Raw genomic sequence first — 26,160 nt, 5'->3', positions numbered from 1 at the left:
GTATATAGCCACTCTATATAGATCTGTGTCACCGACATTTACAATCAAGTAATGCGCGGCGCGGCCAGGCATCCGGTAAGCCTGTTACAAGACTCCATTTACGGAGACCTTTATTTATTTATGATAGACAGGCACCGCCAACTGCCCGCTCTCGTTGCAAGGATCAAATTGATAAGTAAAAAAAAATATTGACTTTTAAAACGGGTTCCTAGCCGTGAGTTAAGTCGAGTTATTGCTTTATAATCACTTGGCTGCAGTAAAAATGTGTCTGATGGTAATGTCTCAACTTTATTTTAACTTTTGTTAAGTAGATAAAGAATTGAAGAGGTACAATGTGTCTATAGCAATATCACAAAATAATCAATATCTCTGACATAGAGTGAAAATATATATGCCGAAACAACTCAATACTCATACTAAGGAAATTTAAATTATTACGGGTAAATTTGAATCTCAGATAACTTAGTGACTAACGATAAAAATGACTTATTTTTAAACGAAAAGAAAGCAAAATCAACTGATAATAATTCACAACATTTATTCATTAAGAAAACTCAACACAGTCCATTGAAGTATCCAGCTAAGCTGTGCCTCCAATGGTGTGTCAAGTCACTTAAATGCTAATAATAAATAGTTGTTGACTGTTGCGCTGATGGTTTGAGCTGGACCAAGCTTGGCCTGGACTGGGGGAGCATTACCAGCCATGGGCGTAGGGGGAAGCCACGAGGCCATGTCCATAGGGGGCGGCCACAACACCATGCCCGTAAGGCGCGGCGGCTACCACGGGGGATGCGACCTGGAATATAGAAAAATAAAGGTTGATTAAATAGATATAGATAGTGAATGGATGTTTGTTTATCTTAGTGTCCTACAATTGTTTACCTTAGTGTCCCACAAATGTGGCATTAAAAGATAAGCACAATAATAGGAAGTAGTGGTAATTGATTTGGTCGGTCGAAATGATATAATAATTTAGATTGTTGAAAATCAGGTTTTTCTTAGCTTACTATGAAACGTGTTGAGCCTTTCATTTTCATTTAAAAGTAAGGGAAGGCATTATATTATGCTTCCAGTAGTCGTTTATCAGAACCCAATATGAATAATAGGCTAAACAGAAACTATGGATTCCGTGATATGTAGTTTACATACAAAAGACATCAACGCGCTGTTAGAATGTAAGTTCTTTTTTAATTTTTCATACATCAGATAAAAATACGAATGATTTATTCAAGAACATAAGGTATGTAAGGCCACATTATTTTTAGTTTTGTAAATGTGTATTAGGAAAAGACCGAACTTCCAAAAGAATGCAAAAGAAGTTTACTTGCATGCAAATATCTGCTAGAATAATTATATATCTTACGAAGTTATTGTACCTAAATCTAATCCGATTGATAAATCCCGATAAACCTCTCTCTCAGTCGTTCACGGCTCGTCACTGGTTCTGACTCATTGTATCACTTATCTAGAGCTAGTAGTCATAAATCATTATTACCGGTACTAGGCATGAAAGCAAACTACTGACTTTTATTAAATCTTGCACCACTAGTGGTTGACTATTCGGCTGCCTATAATGTGGTTCTAATTTTGTTTTCCGGTCCATTGGAGTTTCGAAAGGACTTCTTATTCTTATTACTCACGTAAATATTTTTTTATTAATCATTTTTAGGGTTCCGTAGCCAAAATGGCAAAAACGGAACCCTTATAGTTTCGTCATGTCCGTCTGTCCGTCTGTCCGTCTGTCCGTCTGTCACAGCCGATTTACTCGGAAACTATAAGTACTACAGTGATGAAATTTGATTGGAATATGTGTTGTATGAACCGCTACAAAAATATGACACTAAATAGTAAAAAAAAGAATTGGGGGTGGGGCCCCCCCATACATGTAACTGAGGGATGAAATTTTTTTTTTCGATGTACATACCCGTGTGGGGTATCAATGGAAAGGTCTTTTAAAATGATATAAAGTTTTCTAAAAAACATTTTTCTTAAAGTGAACGGTTTTTGAGATATCAGCTCTCAAAGTCGTAAAAAGTATGTCCCCCCCCCTCTATTTTTATAACTACGGGGTATAAAATTCTAAAAAAAATAGAGGTGATGCATGCTAATTAACTCTTTCAACGATTTTTGGTTTGATCAAAGTATCTCTTATAGTTTTTGAGATAGGTTGATTTAACTGTAATATTATATTTGCTGCTACGGAACCCTTTGTGCGCGAGCCCGACTCGCACTTGGCCGGTTTTTTTTGGGAAGAATAATATAGTGACTTGTTAATAATAAGCACGAATGAATAATACGAAATGAATACATACACGAATGATAATCATCACAACATATCACGTCCCCATTGCTGCGGCATGGGTCTTCTTCCAATGAGGGAAGGGTTTTAGGCCTAGTGCACCACGCACGGGTTGGTGGCCCCGATACAAGCAAGCCTTTTCTGAGAGAGGGTTAATTGGTCATCACAAAATCCAAACAAAACTTATACTAACTCTGACAGTGTTAGCATAAGAAGTGGCGACAGGCACAGCGGCCTTCACGATGGGCGCCCCGTACACTCCGGCCCCGACCAGCCCGTGGCCCCAGGGGGCGGCAACTGGCCCGGCCAGCACGGGGGCGCCGTAGAGCCCGTGAGCCCCGTAGATGCCGGGGGCGGCGGCGGCCACGGCCAGGAGAGCGGCGAATGCGACCTGGAACGAAGAATATCAAAATGCAGTTTTTTATAAGAGTTTAAGGCAGATTTTTTACAAAGATTAAAACGGTCACAAACAAAACAAACATTCAGACGTGACAGCATCATAAATATGTAGGTACTTAACATTAATTAGACAATCTTGGCTAATTGGCAATATCAATGCGAAAATTTAAGAGTTATAATGTACTTCTCTCTACAAAAACTACAGGACGGAATTCGATCAAACTAAAAAATATATAAGTATTGCTTATACATCATCAGAGAAATAGATACCTAAAGTACATTATTAAATTCAAATAATGTAAATTAAAAGATAAACAGTTTACCTCTGTATTAATCTTTCGAACATCTCATAACAATTAAAACTTGTTTCAAAAAAATATCCTCATTTAAACTAGTCACGATTTCGATACCCCGGCCCCGGTATATTTTGCGATGAATCGTGATTTTACGTTGGGCCGCCCATAAAAATAAACATAAAGGATATTGTTTTGTACTTGGCCAATGTTCGCGGAAGGCGAGTTTTCGATAATGGTGGAGATGGTTAGTTCAACACCCACCTACTAAATGCGATTTTAAAAGCATATCAAACTTACAATAAATGAAGCCCCCGAATTCATAGATTTTTTTTGTCACTTTAAGTGCCAATTTCTCCATAGTAGGTTTGAGCATAACCAGGAATTATTGCTTGACTTTTGACACCTGTCAAGAATTTAATATGGAGATGACGTATAATTGATCAACTTTTCCCTGGTTACGATCTAACCGAGGATGGAGAAATTGAAGCTAAAATAGGTATAAAATTTACGTTGTGTCAAAACTCGTACAGTACATTTAACAGCGCATCAGAATATAACCTTCTAAAAACGAAAATATTGTGTTCAAATTAAATAAATACATGCTTAAAAAAATATATTATGATAAAATATATGCCCTTTGGAGTCGACATTTTAATTTCACGCGAGTGTATAATAGATGGATCACATTCAGGGGCAATTGCCATAGACATAGTCTATAGCATCATATCACATCATTAGATGACACTTTTCTACAATTGAATTTAGACCACTCCCATGTGGCACCATGGCATCTGTCCTCGGCCTTCGTCATATAAATATTACAAGACTAACATAAAACTCGCAAAAAGGACAGCGATTAGTACAAGACATGAAATTTAAAGTCTGTTAATAAAAATAATGTAATGGTGAAACAGTATTTGTGACATACTTGTAATAGCACTTGCCATTTGAGCTAGACTAATACTAGACCATTCTGTGAACTCATTGGATACTACAGGTCTAGAATAAAGCTTGCAAGGCAGTAGATATAATAACTATTGCATTGAGATTGTTCGCGAAAATAACGTTATGTGCTAATTTCAAGAAGTTTAATAATAATAATATAGGTTTAAGTCTAACCGGTTACATTGAAACTCTTTAAACGCAAAAAATAACTAATTATATAAGTACTACGTTATAGATAAATGATATCTTTGAAGTTCATACATACTTAGTCAACACAGTAGTCTGTATTAACAACAACTACTTACGATTCTCACGAAACTGTAAGTAGACCTTTGCAGACTAAAAATAGAGCAAAACGCATTTAATTTACATCGGCCGGTAAAAAAAACTATTTACGAGACTGTAAAATAAGTAAAAAATCTGTAATAAAAAAAAGTCTTTCCGTATGGCGACCAGGCTGGCCTTCGGACGGTCGTTGTCGTAGAATGGCAGGATAATATAAAAAGTATATCGAACATAGCAATTACTCCTTGGTACTTGCTATCGACACGTATTCTTGTGTTGAAGTGACAACTGCAGTTTTAAGTTGTTTGGTATGACTAAAAATTTCAGTAAAGGAATACCTAATTAATAGAATATTGATGTCGATTCTGAAGGCAGAAATTCTAATTTTAACGCTGTCAAACTATAAATTTTGCTAGCTAAAAATGACATTTGCGGAAACATTCATAGAGTTGAATTTTAATTAAAGAAATTAAGGTTATGACAGCTCTAAAATTATAATTTCTGCCTTCAGAATCAACATCATTGTACTCGTAAGTTTGACTTTTGAATGAGTTAATTTAATTAATAAATAGTGATCGGAACATGGTCATTGCTCGCGATTGTGTATTATATGTATGAACTATGAAATGTTGAAGCGATTTGCAATACAGTTTACATTTTATTTGTAGAACATGACCGCAGTATCACGCCCTAGAAGTGCGTATGCAGGTACGACCGTGTGAGTGTGTGAGTGAAACCGAGCCGTGTTATTATAGTTATTTATTTGATTTTTATTCCATGATAAAGGTTATTATTATTTAATTTAGCGAGTGTCACTCTAGATAGGTACCTAATGAAATACTAAGCAAAATTGGAATACAAGCATACTCTTTCCAATGAATTATATTTTTTTGTTTTTTAAAAGAAATACCAAAAGTAAATAAAGGTAAATATTCAATTAAAATATATGCGAAGTTTGTTTGTCAAGAATTTGTGTGAATCATGATGCTTAAGAAGATTAGATAATTTTGAAATATCTGATTTATAAACCCACTAACACTCTTTGTGCTCATATTGAAGATCAAAGCCTTTTCATGAAAGAGATTCTCTATTATGTTTTCAAAATTAAGGTTTTAAATAATACTAGCAAATAAATTTATAATTATATTTATAGGTAAGTCATTCATGAAGGGGTAGACTGAGGTGACTCCCAGGTGACTTTCAGGTGAGCCACCTACTTTCCTTTGCAAGTTTGTTTATAAGATGTTAAATAACGAACGGTATAATAATATAACATGTTGTACTGTATTTATTGTACTAATGATAAGTAGATTCCAATTAAAGTATTCCTTAAATATATTTTTTAACTAAGTAAATTACTTTTTTCTTAATGATAAGTACCTTAGTAAAAGCTAATCAAATTAATTAATCAAAAAAAAGATAAACGAAATAATTATACTGGAAATATATCTTTTAAAATTGATTGTTGGATTTAATATACATTTGAAAATTTTCTTACCAGCTTGTACATTTTGAAGAAAGGGGTGGGGGTTTTCTTGATAAGAAGACTAAAGGTGATAAGGACTGAATGTACTAAGGGCCTCTAAGACAGAGCTTATATACGCTTGCCAACGACTAAATGTGTCTAACCCTACCCTATGTCTAGAACCTAGGTCATGTGTACAGCCTACAGGTGATTTGTAGAGTCAGCAATAAAGTCGTCAAGGGTTTTTGATAAATAGCAATTAAATATTTTTATCGCTGTTATCCTTTAAAGATCTATTCTATTCTAGAACTTATAAAGATCAAAGCTTAATTTCAAATATAAATCAGCCAGTAATTTTAAGTAAGAATGCGAAATTTGTCTTTCTGAATATAATATTATTAACTACTTTCCATGAGTACTGTGGCCATCAGGAGGACTTGATAGACACAAAATCATAAGTAGTACTACACGGCCTCCATTGCAGCATCAGAATATTACCAATTAAAAACGTATATATTTTAATCTTTTAAATTAAATATTAGAAAAAGCTGGAGTCAAAAACTGACATTTTCTAAGTAGAACTTTTTATTGTTTGTGAGTGTATAATAAACTTTATTCTTTTAAACCTTCTAAATTTCTTACAAAAAAAAACGCTAATGATTATATCATAGAGTCACATCCACTACAAAAAGCTACCCAATTTGTCATCATACTCGTATTGGATCTATCCAATTAACAAATTCCAAGACTATTTAAATAGGAAATGGAATTCGGATATCATAAATGCGTTTTTTTATCTTCTTTATATGGTATCTGTACCTACAGTCATAGAATAGTCCGCTCTATAGTTTGGAGTACTTAGTTTTAACTGAACTCATATGATACATAGCTAACTATAGCACAAACAATTTTGATACTTTACATTTTACTGACTACAGGGTAAAATAAAGTACTTAACGTATTCATAAATATCTTGGTATATTTGGTACACAGATTTGAATATATACCTACTAAAAGGAAGGATTTTTACTTATTATTTCTCTTTATTGTTTATTTTTATATAAATTTGAGTCTTATACGCAGAAAACTAGTATTGTTACAAATACGTTTTCGGACAAAGACTATCGTAAGGTACTAATATTGTGACTAACTTCGTCACTATTTCGTAATCACAACAATAGCTGGCGAGCGAATCCGCGTCCCACACAAAGCCACGACAGCGTCGATGGAAGCCATAAGTCTTTTACTTATTAACATAACCAGACTTAAATTAATTAGGGTCCAAAATGGCCTTGTTTTGATTTAAGTAGAAATAGAACCTAGCACATGTTGATTACGTAATCGCCCTTTCTTCGTATGGCGATCTTGAATGTTTTCTAAATAATTGTGTATGGCTTCATCTCACCAAAATACTGTTATGCTCCGAGTAAACACCACATGTAAAGAAGCAAAGAGAAAACATAAGCTTCAAAACATAGGATAAATAATTTTCAGAATTTTCTTGTAAGATGATTGAGGATTTTTAAATGTCGGCCCACTTAGATGATTATATGAGCTCACGTTTATATTTGAAATTCAATCGTTCTTCAGTGCTAAAGAGCAGTTAAGTATTAAGATCTATCTGTTGTAATGTTATTTAATACCAAGCTAAAGTAGGCATGGCTAAACATGAAGTAAGTATTACATCATATTATTATTGGAATTATAGAAACACACTAATTCCATATAAAATATCAAGTTCTTTTACTTGAGCTACACGCGGTGAAGTATGTTGGCTAAAATTTATCTGTCCATACGTGAAACAGTCCCCTTGCGTGTAGAAAGAGGGGCTACTCCTGCTTAACGAAGTTTCCGAAAGCTAGTGCCCTTACTACAAGTCTTATCAATTTTAATTATGTAGAGTTGAAACGGGCTTAGCTAATGTTCAGGTCTGTTTGTAGCACTTTTGAAGCCATCATTCATACCCAGTAATGTAATTATCTAGTTGTAACTTGCACTATTGAGTACATACATTAAACGCAGCCAAAAAGATACCGATTACATAATATCTCTCATAAAGTTTGTGGAGCAGGAGTAGTCCCCTTGGGCAGGGCTTTCAATGACACTTGATCGATATTACACCAAGTTGGTCAGATGACTCCTTATCTAAACGTTATCAGCACACACGTGCTAAGTTACTGTAATCTAACTTACCTTGTGCTGTATTACCTTAAGGTTCCATATTATATCTTAATTGTTAGTATTGTAAGTCTAGATTAGCGAGGGCGTGTAAACTATTAATCATATTTACCTACTTACAGATATGCATATTACTTACAAGCTTACAACATGTTACATTTTGCACAGTTTAGGCATATTTATGTAAGTTAATTATATTATGTATTTGTTAAGACAGCGGCAGCGCAGCGTTTAGTAACGTTGGATATTAGTTAATTAACGGAAGATTCTGGGATTGAAGCCTGGTTTGTGATATATAACAACTGCCCTCCCCCTATTAAGTATATTGAAATTAAAATAGTACCTAGTACCAGGGTTCTGATCATAACAAAAAACAAAATATTCGAAGTTCATTCCTCCTAAGTTCTTCACATGCATCGTTAATTCGTGCCCTAACTTAACGTCACATAATTACGTCTTGTTTATAAAATGTTATGGAATTCAAATATCAAAGGTTCTCCAGATTTCTCATCAACTTTAATAAAGATGTGAACATACTTGTATTAGGTTGTAAATTACATAAATTAGGTTTTATCAAAGCTAGATGAGTTTTAGAGGTCACGCACCGTCGCATGTAGGTGTCACATTACTCGCAATTCTGAGATAACATTTTACACTAAGTACTTTTAGGGTTCTCGAAAAGAGTCGACGCATCAAACTAACCCTTTTTGCAACACCCTGTATATTGTTTTGCGTCCGACGTACCCTTGGCATTGGGCAGCAACTGACCACTTATCTGACTAGCTAATCCCTTCGATAAACCCTAGATCATGCTGTAATGTTTGTCAAGGACACGATTAATGGAAGATAACCTTCTTCAGATATCGTTTCCACCTTGACTTTTCCACTTAGACTTTATTTTGTCATTTGATCCGTATGAAAATGAAGAATAAGTACCTATCTAATTACATAAAGGTCGTCAATAGGGCACATGGGTTCTTGGTAAAATGAACTTCAAAGAAAACATTTCAGTAGATTTCTAGAGGTTGTGATTTTTTTAATTCATCACACAATACAAAAGTATAGGTATACATACATAACAAAACGTATTTACACAATAAACATACTTAATATAGAAAGCAAGTCACTAGCAATGATTCAGCCAATTAATTCGTCTAGAAGAAGTAGGGAGCAGAGAGGTATCGTGCGCTGGGGTAGTATGGCGCTGGGGCGGCCACGAGCGGGGCTGCAGCGGGGGCGGCAACTAGCGGGGCGGCGGCGACGGGCGCGGGGGCGTAAACTGGTGTGGCCACGGCGTGGTTCACGGTGTGTGCGGAGAAGGAGCTGGCGTAGGGGGCGATGGCGTAGGCGGCCGGCGCTGGCGCCACCAGGGCCGCAGGGGCCGCGGCTAAGGGCAGCACACCGGCGCTTGAAGCGGCGACGGCGAAGGCGAAGACAATCTGAAATGGAACAATCTGGTCAGTATTTTGCCCAAATACATTTTTTTTCAACCTCTCGTGTCCCCCTGCTGGGCAAAAGTCTTTCCCTGAATTTTCTGAATATGAAATAAATAACATAAGAAAATTGAAAAATACTTATATTTTATTTTTTCACTACTTACAACGAATTTGGCGATCATTTTGCTTGGGGATGTGACTGCTCACAGGTCGCTAAGAGTGTGTGTGATGGACTGTATTGTCTTGGGACCATTGTCACGACTTTATAGCAACTGTCGATTTCGTTGAGCAATAACGGGCAGCACACGAGTGGCATCGAATGCGCAGGACATCGCTTGGCTAGGAGCCACGATTTTGACCCAGACCACGTATACGGTTGCTGCATGCTAAATTATACCGTGTGTCGTATAGTTTCACTGGCGATTATATAATCGCACGTCTGTCATCATGATACGACGGGTATCGGTTTTAGTTGATGAGATAGGTATGTGATTTATGTGTCAGATAAGTGGGAAATTCAGGAAGAAATTTCGTACTTTCAATGGAACATAAAGGCATCATAATTAAAATTTATAAATGTTGTTGTTACTTTCAATATCTTGAATATGATGTGATATTTTGTAAATAGGTCAATATAATAATATTAATTATGTTAAATAAATCTAGACATTTAAATAATACCTAATCTAGCTTTCATTAAAATAAAGTTAAGGCTCTGGTTACTCAAATTGGTACTATGATTTTTTGTATGAGTACAATGCACTGAAGTTGTCGGGTAAGTGGGCAACCCGACTGTCAAATGTTTTGAAGCTGCCCGAAGGCCTCTGACTAGGCTTAACGACTGCTACCGAAGCAGCAACCCGGACCCCGTCCGAAGCACGGAAGCGTCCAGAAAAAAACCACTTGAAATCGGTCACCCATCCAATCGCTGACCGTGCCAGTTGATGCTTAACCTCAGTGATCAGTTACCATCACTGAAACCAGCTCGACTACGGACGCTTTAGAATTTTAGTTGATTGCAAATCAATAAAGTTTTCGTTTCATCTACTTAGGTTAGTTCAATTTGTTCAGCAAGCAAATTAACATTCTTCACCGTTCGTAATTTTGGCCCGCTGGACAGAGATTGCATTCGGCTGCATTATTCACTGTTCGTAGCATTTTTTCGCAACCCAGAAAAAGTTTACTAATGTGATCCATTTCTCCTTGCGTGCGAGCGCGAATCCCTAATGACCGAGAGCTGAGTCCTATTGCAGTTGATAGTGACGCTTCTTGAATGATAATACAACTTGTATAAAAGCAAACGCTTTTTCTTCACCGTCACACATCACTTCTTTCTTTCTTTTAGGAAGGTCCTACCACAAACCAAGCAAAATGTTCTCTTTCAAATCTGTAAGTTACTTATTTTTATTGTTTTATTTAATTACGTAGTAGTTAATTCAAGACGTTTCCTGCTGTTATATTAAATTCTTCATTGTAATCGACGGGACTCTTAGACGCTTAACCCTCTTTCTTCTAATAAAAAGTCTGGTCATCCAGTAGTCCAATAAAGTGTACTTTCTTCCACAGATCGTCCTGATCGCTGGGGTGTTGGCGGCGGCGGAGAGCAGCGGCGTGGTGCCGGCCGTGGCGGCTCCGCTGGTGGCGCCGGCCCACGTGGGATACGCGCACGGGGTCCCACAGAACATTCCACCATACGCGTCTCAAGTCAGCGTGGTCAATAGAGCTGTCAGCCCGTACATCGCTGGCCCGGCGCCGTATGCCGCCCCTGTAGCAGCCCCGTTCGCCCCTGCGACATACGTGGCAGGGCCGGCTCCAGTGATTCCCGCCCCCTACGCTGCCGGGTACCCAGCTCCCTACGCCGCTGGTTTTGCCGCCCCCTACGCGTACAGCCCCTACGCTGCACCGTCACCGTTCCTTCGTACCGCGTTCGGCTACGCCCCGACTTTCGTGCGATAGATTTAAAAAAGACTCAGACTGACCTTTATGTTTTTGATGTTTAGTTAGTTTGTTATTTTTTTTATAATGAAATAAATATTGTTTTGAATAATTATTTATTTGTTTTAACTTTTTTTAACTTGCTTACCTAAATGAGACAGACCTGTAGGTTTCTAATTAGGTTTAATACTGGCCGTTTTGGATACAAACAAAAGCATGATTTAAGTGTTGCAGGAGCAAGCTAAGATTCTTATTCCTCAGTTCTTTACTAAAGATTCCTAACATTATAATTTAAATATGTATAGAGTATTTTTTCAAGACATGCACTTTAATTCAGATGTACCTATGTGGAGTTTTAGTCACAAATAAAATAAAATAAATCCTAACCCCCATATTAATCCAAAAGAGCCTCTATAATAGGCAAATGGCACTTACTAAAGTTGGGTTTAAAGTAGGTAGGTACCCAAACTTTAATAAGGATAAATGAAAGTAAACAATGTTCAGTTTAACTACACCTTGTCAAAAGCCATCGAATTTATCGAGTAAGTATATAAGTTTTAGTTAAGGACTGACTATGATGCATACATTGTTATTTGCAAAAAGGTTTGTTAACAAAGGATTTTAGGAAAGGGAGGTTATTTGGGAGAGATTCTACTAATTTAACGCAGGAATAATTATAAAAAATCAATTTCAAAACATTATAATTTATTTACAAAAATATAAAAAATACTAACGCAATCATTACACTATCGACTAGCTAAGATCCATACGTACACAAACACCCGTCACACACACTTCACTTTCACTTCCATGCCCCAGCCGGAGGGCCAGTTACGAAGGCTGGGGGAGGTCCAGCTACTCTGACCTGGTGAAGTGGGTGCTCGTGGTGATGGTGGAAGTGAGGCAGAGCCCTCGCGAATGCCAGGTGAGGAGCTGAAGTGAAGAGAGCCGGGGGAGGCGCCGGGCCTACCGCTGCAGGCGCGAACACTGGCGCTGGCGGTGGGAAGGCGGGGACTGGGGCGGGAAACACGGGGGCAGGGGCTGGGAACGCCGGCACTGGCGCAGGCAGAGGTGCAGCTACTGCTCGGACGATAGGAGAGAAGGGCGCAAACGGCAGCGCCCTTGGAAACACTGGAGCCGGCCCGGGTACGAATCTTGGCTGGTACGGCGCGAAGAGGGGCGCGGGGGCCACCACGGGGGCGGCTACTGGGGGCGCAGGGAACGCGGGAGCGACGGCCGGGAACGCGGGCGATATCGCGTGGATAGACCGCACGGTATTCGGGAAGTTGTAGAATGGAGCGTACCGCACTATGGGCCCAGCTCGGATGGCGGGCACGGCGAACCCACTAGCGTTGCAGCTAGCTATGAGGCCGATGGTGGTGATGATCTGTGGACAGTTATAATTTATTATTAGTGTTACGCATATATTTTTTTTTATTGTCATTGATGAGTACCTATATCCCTAGACAGGCAATAACTTATGTCTTGGTTCTTTATCCTCTTGTGGCACTTATTAGTTTGTATTAGATAACTTACAAGTTTGATGAACGCCATGGTGTGTGCTGGGGGACTGGATGAGTCAAGTGACAATGAGCGTATGGTAAGATTATTAAGTCATGGGTCGTTATATAGTTAAAACTGTTGCAAGCATCATGTCTATGTATGACCGCGTGGGTTTCACTTTCCTTAGTCGGGTGCCACAGAGGCGATCGCATTGCAATTAGGTGCCATTACGGTACCATTGATAGGACATCACGAAAACTGTTACCCTTCGTTGAGGTGTTATATCATAGTATCGAGGACATGCGCCGAATAACATGCTTAGCTTACGAGAGCGTATTTAAGGTTTTTGACAGTACATGCAGTTTTAAAATGAATTATTTTACGATGTGCGGTGACGTGTAACGCAGCCGATAAAAAGACACCCCTTCATCTTTAATTATTGGTTTTCAACCACTTTGTAAATATATTTTGTTATAAATATTCGAATACTTGTCATTATACCTAATTAATATGTATTTTACAAATAAAGTTTTAGTTTTTACAATTAATAACGTAGAAAGTAATATAAAAAAATACAACTATCGCAAGTTGTCTCTCAGTATTGCAAGTAGTCTACTTAAAGTACCTAAAATGATCGCGACATTCGCTCCCTCTGCGCAGTGATCCAATACATCGTCAGTGTAATAAATCCTTCTTTCCGGACATTATCATACGTATTCAGCCAAGATGGTTCACCTCATTACTAAGCAGAGTGCGCAAATTAACCGAATTTGGACCGAATAACAATGAACCAGTTCACAAATCCTACAAACATGAGAGTAACACACATTTTATATTCAGTCCGCGTCGTTCTACGTCAAAACACGCCTATTACAACGCTGACCCACTAATCTGACACAATATCCTAGGCGTAGCTCGAAGCTAGGGCAATGTGAAATTTATAGCCAAGTAAAACCTACTGGACATGACATGTCTTATATTACTACTTATTCCCCATTTTTTTGTTGTTATATTACTAGTTGTTGCTAGCGAGCTCCGGAATACGGAAAATGTTTTACCGTGAAGAACAGAAGCTCAGAATTTTTTAATATTTTCAAATAAAGAAGTCCCTTTTAAAAATTACACTTGTGAGCAAGGAAAAAATTCCAGTGACATAACAATAAATTACTCTGAAACGGAAAACGCCGTCTAGGTAAATGACACCGTTTGTAATATTGAAGATCATTTAACAGCGTATCAGTATTGTTACTAACTAAAAATGTGTTCAATTACATGTTTGAAAAATTTGGGGTCATTTGGTGTCATTTTGAGGGTGAATCTTTTTCATTTCTAACAAATATATTATTGTTACTATTTTATACTATTACACATTACCCTGTAATATTATAATGCCTGTAAAATAATCGTCACCACATCATATCATAAGCCAACGCACATCAATCTCTTTAGTAAATCAATGATAATTCAGCCAATTACAGCGCTATAACTCATTCAATTAAAGTCCTGTATTAATTTTTTATTAAATTGTGAAACCTTAACATGCATCACTCTCAGCCTTCCTCATCGAGCCTCTACTAGCTCATCTGGTCGTCAGTTGTCAATTTTGTTAAATGATATATTATAATTATAATGCATTGCTTGCTCAGGATGTTTGACAAGTGTGGTTTAAGCCATGGGGGTTATTTAGGCGGTCATTCTGAACAAATTATATACTACTTAGGACTATTTCGAATTTTATCTTTGGTTTGGTGAAATTGACTTTCAACCATTTCAATGTATGGTCTGTTCAACTGTAATCGCAGCCCTATCCTATGTATCATGTAATATACAAGGCGCCCACCGCCCACGGCCAGATTTTAAGGCAATTATTAAAATCAAATGAGAACAAAGGCATTAAACAGTGTTAGCGTAAACAGTTTCCACCAAAAATAGGCCGAAGTTGTCCTCTATTGTTTCCTTTGTAATTATATGGCTTTGCTACGTAACTGTGTTGTTGGGACGCTATTGCCAAGGCTCCCCCGCGGCCTTCCTTGAAAGTTCTCGAATTCACGGAAGATTAGCCGCAGCCATTGTAAAGATTACAGCCTGATTTGGGCCATGTTTTTGCATTTCAAGGTGAAGCTTTCCTGTTTGCTCGTGTAGTTCAGTCGAATGAAGACGATCTGGTTCACGCTTAATACGGCGGTGTTAATACGAGGCTTAGGTATTATAAAACAGTAAAAGAATTAATGTAAAACATTATGCATTTATTAATTCAGTACAAAAGGATTGTATTCAGTCTTTTATGATTTAACATGTTCGGATATTCACTTAAGTAGGTAAGGGGCAGCGTAGGGGGACGCTCCGTAGAAGGGGGCAGCGTAGCGGGCGTAGGCAGGGACGACGGGTCCGGGGGCCACCACCGGGGCTGGCCCTGCCGCTACCACCTTAGCAGCTGGAGCGTAGTAAGGTGATGGGGCCACGGCATAAGGCGCTGGGGCCACTGCGTAAGGTGCTGGGGCCGCAGCATAGGGGGCTGGGGCAACTGCGTACGGGGCTGGGGCAACTGCGTACGGGGCCGGAGCAACCGCAGCCGGGGCGACTGCATAAGGTGCTGGGGCGACTGCGTACGCGGCGGGGGCGGCGGGGACGAGGCTGTTGTAGTTCCTGGCTACATATTGCGAGCTGGTGGCGGTGACGAAGGGGGCGGGGGCGGGGAGCACGGGCGCCGGCGCGGCCACCAGGGCAGCCGGGGCTACGCTGGGCTTAGCCGCAGCCAGAGCGAAGGCGGCACAGAAGATTACCTGGAAGAATGAATTTGGGGTAAGTTTTTGAACTGTAATAATATTTTTTGAAGCTAAAAGAGAATAATTTTGTAATTGTTATAATTAGTTTTCACACTTACAATCTTGTACATATTGCTGGCTTGTGTTTGTCTGTTGGACAGAAGATGCGAGTGTGATGCATGCAAACAGTTGTCAATAGCTTTTATACAGTCAGTTTGAGGATTCACCTTGTGCGTTTCGACACTGACCATAAGTAGTTCGGTCTCGTTAGTCCTAGCACGCACGCAATGGGGGCAAGTTGCGACAATAAGCTGGCCGATACTTGGTATCGAGTTAGTTAGGGCAAGCTAAGGATTTAACATAATCTGGTCAGATTATCTGATGTCACCTTTGTAATGCGCGGTAATGGCGAGCTTATGAGCTTCGGTGGGTAAGTAGCTCGCGGGATTATGATGTTTAGTTTATACAGGGTATAATTAATATACCTAAATGAAATATGGGTTATTAATAGAGTTAAGTATGCATAGTTTTAGATTAGCTGTTCGAGCTTTCAGCAATTTTATCTGAAGCATCTAATAAAGTTTACAATGTATTGCAATTTGCAATGTATAATTGTAATGCCTGAAAAGGATGTGGTCTCTTAATTAGGTACTTTGTCAAAGTAAGAAATAATATCCATGTTTACTATCGTCGCATATATAGGTAATATGTAGGTATTTATGTAAGTTCAAATGAATTTATTTTCAAAGGATCGTCAAAATCGGTTCAGCCGTTTCGTAACTACGCTACCACAGATACATACGGAGACACGTGAAACTTATATGACCTCTTTACCGTCGGAGGTTAAAATATATTTTTTATTAAAGAAAACGTTATTTTATATACAAAATAGATAAAATAGAAAACTGCATTCAATTATGTTTAAAAAATAAGGTATACAGTGTGTTGTTTTTCGGTCCCAACAATCTTTAAGGGTGGATTCTACGAGTAGTTTCATCAAGAAAAAAACCCCATCAGATCAAATCTCAATATTCTAGAAATGGCGGCCATTTTAAAGTTGCTTTGAACTTTTTTTATGTAACTTTTAAGCAGTTGTGGATATTTTTATTTGATAGAGATTACTTTTTGCCGGTAAAAGGATTTTATTTCATGTCCGTAAGGCGTTTAAATCTCATGATATGATTTTCTATAAAGAAGAAGATAATCTAATTTAAGTTACTTAGACCCCCACATATGGGGGTTTTTTCCATGAAATTACTCATAGAATCCACCCTTAAAGTTTGTGGGGCCCGAAAAACAATACACTGTATAGGACGTAAATGTGCGAAACTTATCTTTGAGTAAAATTATCTAAATTTAAACTATTAATCTTAATAATTATTAAGATACTTCTACGTAGGTGGCATTACAGAATCTGCATGCGTGAATAGGGTTGGATGCCGCATCTGCCCAGAAGTGGTTGTTGAAGGTTTTTGGTTCACCGCCATAATAGCACTATATAGTAAAAAAAACCAGTACTGAGTATGTCTTGCGCACATTTCCGATATTGAAAAAAATAACATTCTAAACGATTAGCTACTTACGTATCTATGAATTTTAAAATTTTAGAATCCAATGGCTTTAAAAAATGCATAATAGTGAGATTTACAAAATATGTACTTAGGTATTTATTATATATTAGAATGACTTGAATTGGGATTTATAGTTAACTAGCTGTTCCCGCGCGCTTCGCTTCGCCTTAAAAAGTTTTCCCGTGGGAATTCCGGGATAAAAAGTAGCCTATGTTCTTTCCCAGGGTCTAGACCGTATGTATACTAAATTTCATTCAAATCCGTTCAGTAGTTTTGGCGTGAAAGAGTAACAGACAGACAGACAGACAGACAGACAGACACAGTTACTTTCGCATTTATAATATTAGTTAGGATTAATATCAAATGTTTACCGAATCTTTTTTACTGCGTTGCTATTGGTCCACGTAATGCACGTAATTTAGGTATTACTGCGTTGCTATTTTGGTCCTAACATATTTTTTTATCTATGGAGTTTAGGTATATAAGTCTACTCCATGTCCGCTACTAAATCCTAACTAATATTATAAATGCGAAAGAAACTGTGTCTGTCTGTCTGTTATTCTTTCAGGCCAAAACTACTGAACGGATTTGAATGAAATTTGGTACACATACGGTCTAGACCCTGGGAAAGAACATAGGCTACTTTTTATCCCGGAATTCCCACGGGAAAACTTTTAAAGGTGAAGCGAAGCTCGCGGGAACAGCTAGTACTACATACGTAATTATGTACCATAAACTATAAGAACTATGAAGTGTTCGTTTCAATAAAGTTGTATTGGTCAAATTGGCTTTGTTACCGTTGTAAAAGAATTAAGAAGTCTACCTGTACAGTTGTCAGTAGCTGACTGCCGATAGTGTGCTAAACGTAGAAGATACACTTGGGGACGCTAATAACATGCACATTGAAAACAATTGAAAAAAATCATTTTCAGTGTGTACCTATCCAAATACTTTTAATAATATATTTAGGTTTTGTAGGTAGTAATAAAAAAAAAAAACATTTTAAATGTTAAGACTATATATATACTATGCTTCAGGTTTCATCATATGACATATATATATCATATATCATAGGACATATATATATATATATATATATATATATATATATATATATATATATATATATATATATATATATAAAAATAGAGCAATGCCATTGCTATTATATATATATATATAAAAATAGAGCAATGCCATTGCTATATATATATATATATATATAATAGCAATGGCATTGCTCTATTTTTTTTATATGCCCAACTGAATAAAGCTTGTACAAAAAGCCGAAAATTCCTTTCTTCCTAGAGTGAATGAAAGTTATGGGTATATAGCGCCTTAACACAGTGAAACAAATCGATGATAGTTTTTGTATTGGCATAGGTAGGTATTTTTTTAAATAATTCAAAATAGTTTTCTACTGAAAAATATGAATACAAAAAATATTAAAATCATTACGATTTTATATCGTATAGGTACTCGGCCATCGCATGAAAACAAGTGTTAATTAAATTATTTAGTGCGATGACCAAGTCAATATATTTATATAAAACACTAAAGATTTTTAAGATTGACATGCGTGCGTGATTAAGACTTGGTATTACCTACATGGATCTCACAACTTTTTACCGTAGAATAACTGAGTTACGAGACTTGGTTTTTTTGACAAGTATTGTTTTTGATGGGATCTCATTTCTTTTTTTATTTTGTAGACAGTTCTACTTTTTTTTCTTTTCGGTACCTTCTAGGTACGTAGGTGCGTTAACTTAGTTTGGTAGGTACCTACCTATATAAATCGCAAACTTGTGGTAAAATTCAAGAATCTTTATTTTTGGCTACGTAATGTACCTACGTAATGAATAAACGTAACTTTGATACTTCGTACTGCATCATTTTCCCTAATTAAATTTCAACCTTAGTTTCCAATACACAAAGTTCATTGTATACATTAAGAAAATTTGACTATAAGTGGTAGCACTGGTAGCCTGATGTGCTTTGTCCGTAGTTAGGTAATCCATCTTTTGCGGATTTAATTTGCATGACGGGAATTTTTTGCTTGATTTGACAGGGGCACTACCGTACGCCTATATTTACTTGGTGGGGCACTGCCGTGCCTCCAGATATGTGATTATGAAATTATTTAAGCAGTTATGTACCTATCTAGAAAACTGGGCCAATATTTAAAAAAATTACTCGAGTTGGCGGGGCACGATAGTGTCCCCGCAAATATTTTAGTTTTTCCTTGTTTCATACACCAAACACTACTTATATTCCAAATTTGAAGCTTCTAGGTCTGCTAGAAGTGCCTTAGAATTTTTATGATCGGTGAGTCAGTCAGTGAGTGACAAAATTTAGAAACTTTGACCCGTTATAATTCTTAAACTACTGGTTCAAATTGAATGAAAATTGAAATATACCGTGTCTTTACAATGCCCGCATTGTTACTGAAAATTCAATCTTCTAGTTTTATCCACAACGAAGTTACAGGGGGTCGAAAATGGCCTGAATTGCTTCGAGAAAAGGATGGTACGGGCGTGCCGCTTTTTTGCTCGACTTGGTGCCCCACTGCCGTGCCCCAGATTAAAAGCATTTATTATTTAGGTTGGTTTGCCCTTTCATTTATTTATTTGGGAATGTGATAATAAACTATGTATAAAATTACAAACTAAAACAAAACTGTATAATTTATAAATAGGTGCGCCGTTTATTTACACTGATGTTTACTATATTTACAATTGCAGTATTAACAAGTGGCAGTTTTAAAACAATTATCATAACCTTTATGTCTACACTCTAGGAGGCTTTGTGGTAGGCAAATCGAAAGGTCTAACCGTAGTAGGTTCTGCATCTTTATTTGCCATTCTTCGCATCATCACTGGGGCTATTCTTGGGACGTTCCTTGATGAAGGCACTGGTCTTCTGTAAATGACTAATCTCGCTGGTCGGTGGACCACAGGCCTAATTATGATCCTGGCTTTAGTTGGGACAAATGTGTGGATATGTCTTATCGGCTGGCTTCTTATTGGTGGAGGAGCAATGTACTGCAAAGGAACTGGCACAACTTCCACCGAAGTCTTCAGTTTTATAGGTTTTGGCGGAGTCATCTCGAGAGGAATTTGTTGGATTGGTGGAGCATAGTACTGCTTGAAGTTTCCGTTCTGATTCGAAGGTAGTCCTTGTGAAAACGTTTCCAAGTTCAATGAAGCCGGGTTTGGCTGCGGCTGCTGTGGAGGTGCTCTCTGAGTCGTGGTCGTGGTGGGTTCAGGGTCTCTCGGCGTCTCTTCCTCCTCGGTAGGGACCACGTTGATAGGGAACGTGAAGCCGGGTGGTAGTCCAAAGGGATAAGGTGGAAGAAGAACTGTGGCTACCGGGGCAGCAGCGTGGGCGGTGGCTACTGCTATTGCCACATTTGGTTGTGCATTCAGGAACACAGGTTGTGTTGGAGCCGGAGGTGAGGGGGGGCGCGTGGCCGGCGGCTCAGGTACCACCGGGGGATGCTCGGCCACCGGCACTACCGGCGCCTCAAGCACCCCGGGAGCGGCAACTAGGCGGTTGAACGTCCTCTGGAAGTACTGGGAGCTTTGAGCGAGGACTGTGGGCGGCCCCACTTGGGCGGGGACTTGGCTGACAGGCAGCACTTGCGCTACTGGCAATCCTGATCCTCGGCAGACCACACATATTGTTGAAAATAGTAGCACCTGAAACATTCACATTAAAAGTTTAAAATTCGATCACTTTTCACTTAAATAAATCGAATCGTACACTGATATTTTTAACGTACCGATCTAATCATGGTATGTTTGGAAGTCCTCGCGGGACCACTTTGAATATTATTATGCCAGCCTTAGTATATGGGGTCCTTCTTTTATAAAGGTGTAACAAATTTTGCATTACAGTGGGGCAATGTTGCATGTGACGCAGAATACCTAATGGTTCCATGTGTAAGGACACGGACCTTGATGGCTACAAAAAGTGTATCGAAATTACGATGAACGCATATCAATAGATAAGAATGGTGATAGGGAAAGTACCTGCCATGCCTCAATATGGCCTTATGAATTAATTGAATAAAGAAAACCCCATAACATGCTGTAATAGTCACGCAATGGCATTTGTAACGTATTTTGAATGACTGCATTTAGCATTTTATTGATTACGATCGATTATAATTTTTAACTCGCCCCTTCCCCTTAGATAAGTAAAAGCCTTAGCTATGAATAAATACATTTATGCATGTTTGTGTGTAGCTTATAAAATAATACTGGACTAATATAGCATCTATTTCACTCACTACAAAACATTATCCGTAGTTCATTGTTCAAAGATAAAATCATAAAATGTAATAGAATTTTTAGTTAAGTAAAAGGAAAGACTGAAACCAGCGTTATGAATGTTGTGATCTTGTGATGTTGTAGTTACATTCATGCACTCACACGAAAAACGCAACATAGCGGAGTCTGCTTCTTTTGCCATACAAGTTCATATATTAAAAGAATCACCATTAGATAAGTAAATTTACGCATGTATTTCTATATATTTTTTTAGCGTTGAGCTAGCGACATAATGTAACCAACTCCGTTCTTTTTCAAATACGTGGGATCGACATCGATAATCGTGGATAATTATACATTGCGAGGAGCGTCATCATACATAATGAGTCTGAAGGCGTTCAAAGCTAAAAGGGTGTAATAAAATTTACACCCCCAACACATACCTACTTACGCAACCGTATGAAATTATATAGGGTTTTTTACTAAAATTTGTTTTAGCTTTAATAGGTATGCTTATTTAATAATTTATTGTTGTAAAGTGAATCACAATACGTATTTATATAAAACAATAGTTATAGTAAATACTTAGGTACTACTTATAACTAATCCGTGGCACCATAGTTAACGAATGTACGCAATCGATATAACTTTTTTGGCTACTGACTGTATCTGAATACTGCATGTAAGAAGGTGCTAAAAAGTTGTATCCCTCTAAAAATAAATTATTGCTTCCATGATCCTATGCATGGAGCTTTCACCTTGTTTTTGAGCAATTATCAGATAAGTTTAAGATATTAAAATTTGTAGGTATGAGGATTTTCGTTAATTATATTTATTTTACCTACTCGTAAATATTTCAAGCACCCTGAAAATATTACAAATGGACACATAACTTTCTATTCTTCGGTTTTGATAGAAAATGTAAAAAAAACATCTTCCGAAAATAGGTACCTACATCAGACAAGATAGTCACGACCACTTTATTAGCCAGTGTCTTTTATAGATAAGACTTAACAATGCCTCCTTTCAAAACTATATAATGCATTTATCACGCCGTCGGTGTTGCTGGTAGACATATTACAGGCGCTTACTGAATTCAAACTGATTGTATGATTTATGAATATCATGGTGCTCTCTACGATATAATCCTTGGTAGGATATACAGAGATACCTATATGAGATACATCAGTAAAAACTTCAATTTCATTACTAGTATTCGAAGGAATAGATGGCCCTGCCAAGTATATAGGTACCTACCATATCTCTACATAGTAACAGGTATACTTAATAAAAAAAACGACAATTTTCAAATTACATTGATCCTTATTTGGTTTAAAAGATTCTATTACATCGCTAAGGCTAAGGTGTTAATAATAAAAATAAAAGGTCAGTCATTCACGCTAGAAGAGCTTTTCCTTTAATTTATTTATAGGAACTTACGTATTACTTCAAGCTTCACCTTAAATGTTTTTTCCCCGTAAATGACTATCTTCCATCCCTCTTTCTAGGCTTCTATCCCCTCCCTTCCTTTTCTTTACACTTCCCTGCTTTTATCTCAGATTCTCAATTTTTTCGTCTCTCTTCTTCCCCACCTTTCCCTTCTAACCCGTTTAATTTAGATAAAATCATTCTTCGTAAACAATCTTTAGGTTTCTAATCAGTTACCTAGTTCGAAATGAGATATTGAATATACCTAATATGTTATACTGAATAAAAACAAATATTCTGATATAAACCATTTTAATAAACAACAAATCACAGCATTTTTTCCATTAAAAGTTAGAACCAGTCAGTTTACAAAGTGACGTAGGAGGCAGCGGGAGCGGCGACGTATGGCGCAGCAGGAGCGTAGTACGACGCAGGTGCAGCAACATAGGCAGCAGACGGGGCGACGTATGCAGCAGACGGGGCGACGTATGCAGCAGAAGGGGCGACGTACGCAGCAGGCGCCGCCACGTACGCGGCCAGCGTGTTGAAGTTGCGGTGGTAGTATTGGGAGCTACTCGCCGTGACCACGGGGGCGGGGGCTGCGACTACCGGCGCAGCGACCACCGCGGGCTTCGCTACGGCGAGGGCCACCAGGGCGAACAGGGCGACGATCTGGAAAGGTGAGGTTTGGTTAGATTTAAAAGATATAAAGTCATAAATGGATGGCCTATTGAGGAAGGCCGAGGACAGAGTTGGTACTCCTTGGTCTAACTAAAACTTTAAGCTACTCAAATTAATTTATGTTAAGCTCTTTTGCACTCTTTATAATATACATTTTCAGCCACCGCCTGCGGGTTGACTGGTAGAAAATGCTTTTAGCATTAAGTCCACCCTTTATACACTTATGTTCATATTGTGGAAAGAATTAAATAATTTTCAATGGCTAAGGTAAGCATCTGTACTTACAATCTTCATCATTTTGAGAGGATTGGTGGTTTGTTTTCTGATTGGAACAGAAGACTGATGCTGTCCACCGAATTCTTGGTCAATTTATACATCGCGCGAACCAGTGATGCAACGGTTTCATTCGAACTGGCATTGGAGAAGACGTGATTAGGGAACCAATTCTAACTGTGATGCACTTCGCTTCACAATCTTCATAGTTCATTGGCAAAATTAGTGTTAAAAGTTTGATGTTTTACTAATAGTACTGTAAGTATTAAAACTTGTGTACCTATAGACAACAGAATGCTTTGGTTTTATTATTTAGTTACATGGAATAAATTAATACGAGATTTAGATAGAAAGAAAGTACGTATACATTTTTCGAAGAAAATATTGTAGTAATTTCAAGAATTCCCACAAAGGTAAGTAAAGTTGGATATGAGTAAATTTTCCTTGAAATTTATGAAACCTTTCTCATATAAAACGGAAGCATTCGTCAAGTATTCTGAATACTATTGTACTTCTTTAAAAAAAAACTGAAAGAAATTTTAAATCCTAACTAATATTATAAATGTGAAAGTAACTGTGTCTGTCTGTCTATCTGTTACTCTTTCACGCCAAAACTACTCAACGGATTTGAATGTGGTATGCATATGGTCTAGACTCTAGACCATATGCATACCACATTCAAATCCGTAGATTCTAGACCATATCCGTCCACATTCAAAAGTAGCCTATGTTCGTTCTCAGGGTCTAGACTCTAGACCCTGAGAAAGAACATAGGCTACTTTTATCCCGGAATTCCCACGGGAAAACTTTTTAAGGCGAAGCGAAGCTCGCGGGAACAGCTAGTTTAAAATAAATATAGGGTGATGCCGTAAATAACTATAAAATCCCATAGAGTGGGTGAAATGGACTTTTAAAAAACAAAACAACTCAGTTCATGTCGGATCAACGAAAAATTATCAGATGGCAAATTTTCAAATCTATCAATGAGTCTCTATGGCCCAGTTTCTTACTTGATTAAATCTAAGTCAACTAGCATTCAGCCAAATCACAGTATTGTACAGTACTGCAGAGTATACATTGAATTAGCCAGAAGTGGTGGACAAAATTAAACACTTGGACTGGCCAATAACAACGGTTGATACTATGGGGTTTAAATCTATATATTATATCTATAGATGAACTTACACAATAACCCCTGTTTCTTGGCCATCAGCTGCAACTGTCGTTCACGTAACCATGCCGGGGACGGATCTGTGCCGGACACGTCTGCACCCCGCGTGGCCAGATGATACAACACACACAAACAAAAGATGAAGAAAAAGTTATTTTTTGCCTTGAAAAAAAATAATTTTATTTATTGATGTGAAATGAGGTTTTTTTTACGAATATAAAATAAAGTACCATTCCACTGCTCCAGCCGTAAATCGTAACAAAATGTCTAAAAACGGATTCTCTCAACTAAATAGAGAATTTATCTACTATAGTTTCAAAATTATTGAATCAAATAAATGCAAAGAGATCAATTAAAACATTTTTTCAGGCGCCAGTACTTTATCCAGACACTGTGAAACATGCACGAAGATAAAGCTAGCATACACTGAACGGGCTCTATACAGTCTGAGGAAATGCGTCATGTCATGTAACATGTTATTATTAATTAATTTCTCGCTTGGCATTTCTTTGACCATCACACTACGGGACAGACTGTATGTGGGAACAAGTATTACTTTACACACGTAATACTCTTTCCCCCGTTTTTATAACATACAAAGAGTTGGATAAATAATTCATAGTCAGTCAGTTAAAATTCGTATGACACGTTTTAACGCTTTGCAGTTTCTCCAAACTTTGGGGTTTATTTCGTATGTTTATTTGAACGATGAATAAAAAAACAAAACATATAAACGTCACACCTTCCAATTAATTACCTATGGTCATTTGTTCAAATCAATAGCCATTTTGAACAATATTCGTATTGAATTACCGAAAACCGTGTTCGCCATTGAAATTATTGTAATAAATCGATTGAAGAGAGCTTCTAAAATTGGATGTATTATACAGAGTGTTGTGGGCCGGCACGTTTCCACGTGGCTGCCCCATTGTATCCATCACACACGAGGAACATTTATAAACAAACTCACTTACACTTACATTTAGATTTACATCAAAACCTGATCAAAACGAATTCGATTCTGATGACAAAATGATAGAGATTTCAGTAAATAAACGGAGCATTTACTTACAATTTATAGGTAGAAACATTGCTCTTTTCATAATTATTAAACAGTTCAAAAATAAAAACAAAAATGTACTTACGTAAAAAAGCCCACCGCATGTTTTTATACATAATTTCTGGTCACCTGAAGCCCCCTCAGCTTCGCAAAGCAAAAATGAATAGCCAGAAAGGCGTTAGGGGGTGGACGTGGACGA

The 26,160-nt window shown here is 37.7% G+C and overlaps 6 protein-coding genes across 6 annotated transcripts; 1 reads left to right on the top strand and 5 right to left on the bottom strand.

Annotated features, from left to right (window-relative positions):
- Window positions 1-521: 521 nt before the first annotated feature.
- On the bottom strand, window positions 522-5,849 carry LOC105395008 (larval cuticle protein A1A-like). Its single transcript, XM_011566925.3, has 3 exons — window positions 5,723-5,849; window positions 2,493-2,690; window positions 522-796 (listed from the first exon to the last, which is right to left on the bottom strand). The coding sequence occupies exons 1-3, from the start codon at window positions 5,732-5,734 to the stop codon at window positions 695-697; spliced, it is 312 nt and encodes a 103-aa protein (XP_011565227.1). The 5' UTR covers window positions 5,735-5,849; the 3' UTR covers window positions 522-694.
- A 3,029-nt stretch (window positions 5,850-8,878) lies between these two features.
- Window positions 8,879-9,624, bottom strand: LOC105395007 (glutaconyl-CoA decarboxylase subunit gamma). Its single transcript, XM_011566924.3, has 2 exons — window positions 9,468-9,624; window positions 8,879-9,306 (listed from the first exon to the last, which is right to left on the bottom strand). Exons 1-2 carry the CDS (start codon window positions 9,483-9,485, stop codon window positions 9,022-9,024), a joined length of 303 nt encoding a protein of 100 aa, XP_011565226.3. The 5' UTR covers window positions 9,486-9,624; the 3' UTR covers window positions 8,879-9,021.
- A 927-nt stretch (window positions 9,625-10,551) lies between these two features.
- LOC105395006 (cyclin-dependent kinase inhibitor 1C) lies at window positions 10,552-11,353 on the top strand. Its single transcript, XM_011566923.3, has 2 exons — window positions 10,552-10,692; window positions 10,870-11,353. The coding sequence occupies exons 1-2, from the start codon at window positions 10,675-10,677 to the stop codon at window positions 11,257-11,259; spliced, it is 408 nt and encodes a 135-aa protein (XP_011565225.3). The 5' UTR covers window positions 10,552-10,674; the 3' UTR covers window positions 11,260-11,353.
- Window positions 11,354-12,040: 687 nt separating this feature from the next.
- LOC125491004 (vegetative cell wall protein gp1-like) lies at window positions 12,041-12,935 on the bottom strand. The gene is made up of 2 exons (XM_048631762.1): window positions 12,775-12,935; window positions 12,041-12,625 (listed from the first exon to the last, which is right to left on the bottom strand). The coding sequence occupies exons 1-2, from the start codon at window positions 12,790-12,792 to the stop codon at window positions 12,041-12,043; spliced, it is 603 nt and encodes a 200-aa protein (XP_048487719.1). The 5' UTR covers window positions 12,793-12,935.
- Window positions 12,936-14,972: 2,037 nt separating this feature from the next.
- LOC119693990 (calphotin-like) lies at window positions 14,973-23,874 on the bottom strand. Its single transcript, XM_048631761.1, has 5 exons — window positions 23,743-23,874; window positions 23,155-23,448; window positions 20,131-20,775; window positions 15,626-15,817; window positions 14,973-15,524 (listed from the first exon to the last, which is right to left on the bottom strand). Exons 1-5 carry the CDS (start codon window positions 23,752-23,754, stop codon window positions 15,048-15,050), a joined length of 1,620 nt encoding a protein of 539 aa, XP_048487718.1. The 5' UTR covers window positions 23,755-23,874; the 3' UTR covers window positions 14,973-15,047.
- Window positions 19,757-20,992, bottom strand: LOC105395018 (proline-rich extensin-like protein EPR1). The gene is made up of 2 exons (XM_048631817.1): window positions 20,859-20,992; window positions 19,757-20,775 (listed from the first exon to the last, which is right to left on the bottom strand). The coding sequence occupies exons 1-2, from the start codon at window positions 20,868-20,870 to the stop codon at window positions 19,864-19,866; spliced, it is 924 nt and encodes a 307-aa protein (XP_048487774.1). The 5' UTR covers window positions 20,871-20,992; the 3' UTR covers window positions 19,757-19,863.
- Window positions 23,875-26,160: the final 2,286 nt, after the last annotated feature.

The sequence above is a fragment of the Plutella xylostella genome, chromosome 29 (assembly GCF_932276165.1).
Source record: "Plutella xylostella chromosome 29, ilPluXylo3.1, whole genome shotgun sequence".
Classification (NCBI taxonomy): Eukaryota; Metazoa; Arthropoda; class Insecta; order Lepidoptera; family Plutellidae; genus Plutella; species Plutella xylostella.
The sequence above is the reverse complement of the archived record's forward strand: the minus strand, read 5'-3'. Positions and strand labels throughout refer to the sequence as shown.

What these genes read in the sequence shown, in the direction of transcription:
- LOC119693990 (XM_048631761.1), bottom strand. An exon ending in CTTCGGTGGAAGTTGTGCCA is followed by an intron (nt 15,818 to 20,130) that starts GTTCCTTTGCAG and finishes AGTATCGGCCAG; the next exon opens with CTTATTGTCGCAACTTGCCC. An exon ending in CCAGCAATATGTACAAGATT is followed by an intron (nt 15,525 to 15,625) that starts GTAAGTGTGAAA and finishes TCATTCTTCCAG; the next exon opens with GTAATCTTCTGTGCCGCCTT.
- LOC105395008 (XM_011566925.3), bottom strand. An exon ending in CTTATGCTAACACTGTCAGA is followed by an intron (nt 797 to 2,492) that starts GTTAGTATAAGT and finishes TCTATATTCCAG; the next exon opens with GTCGCATCCCCCGTGGTAGC.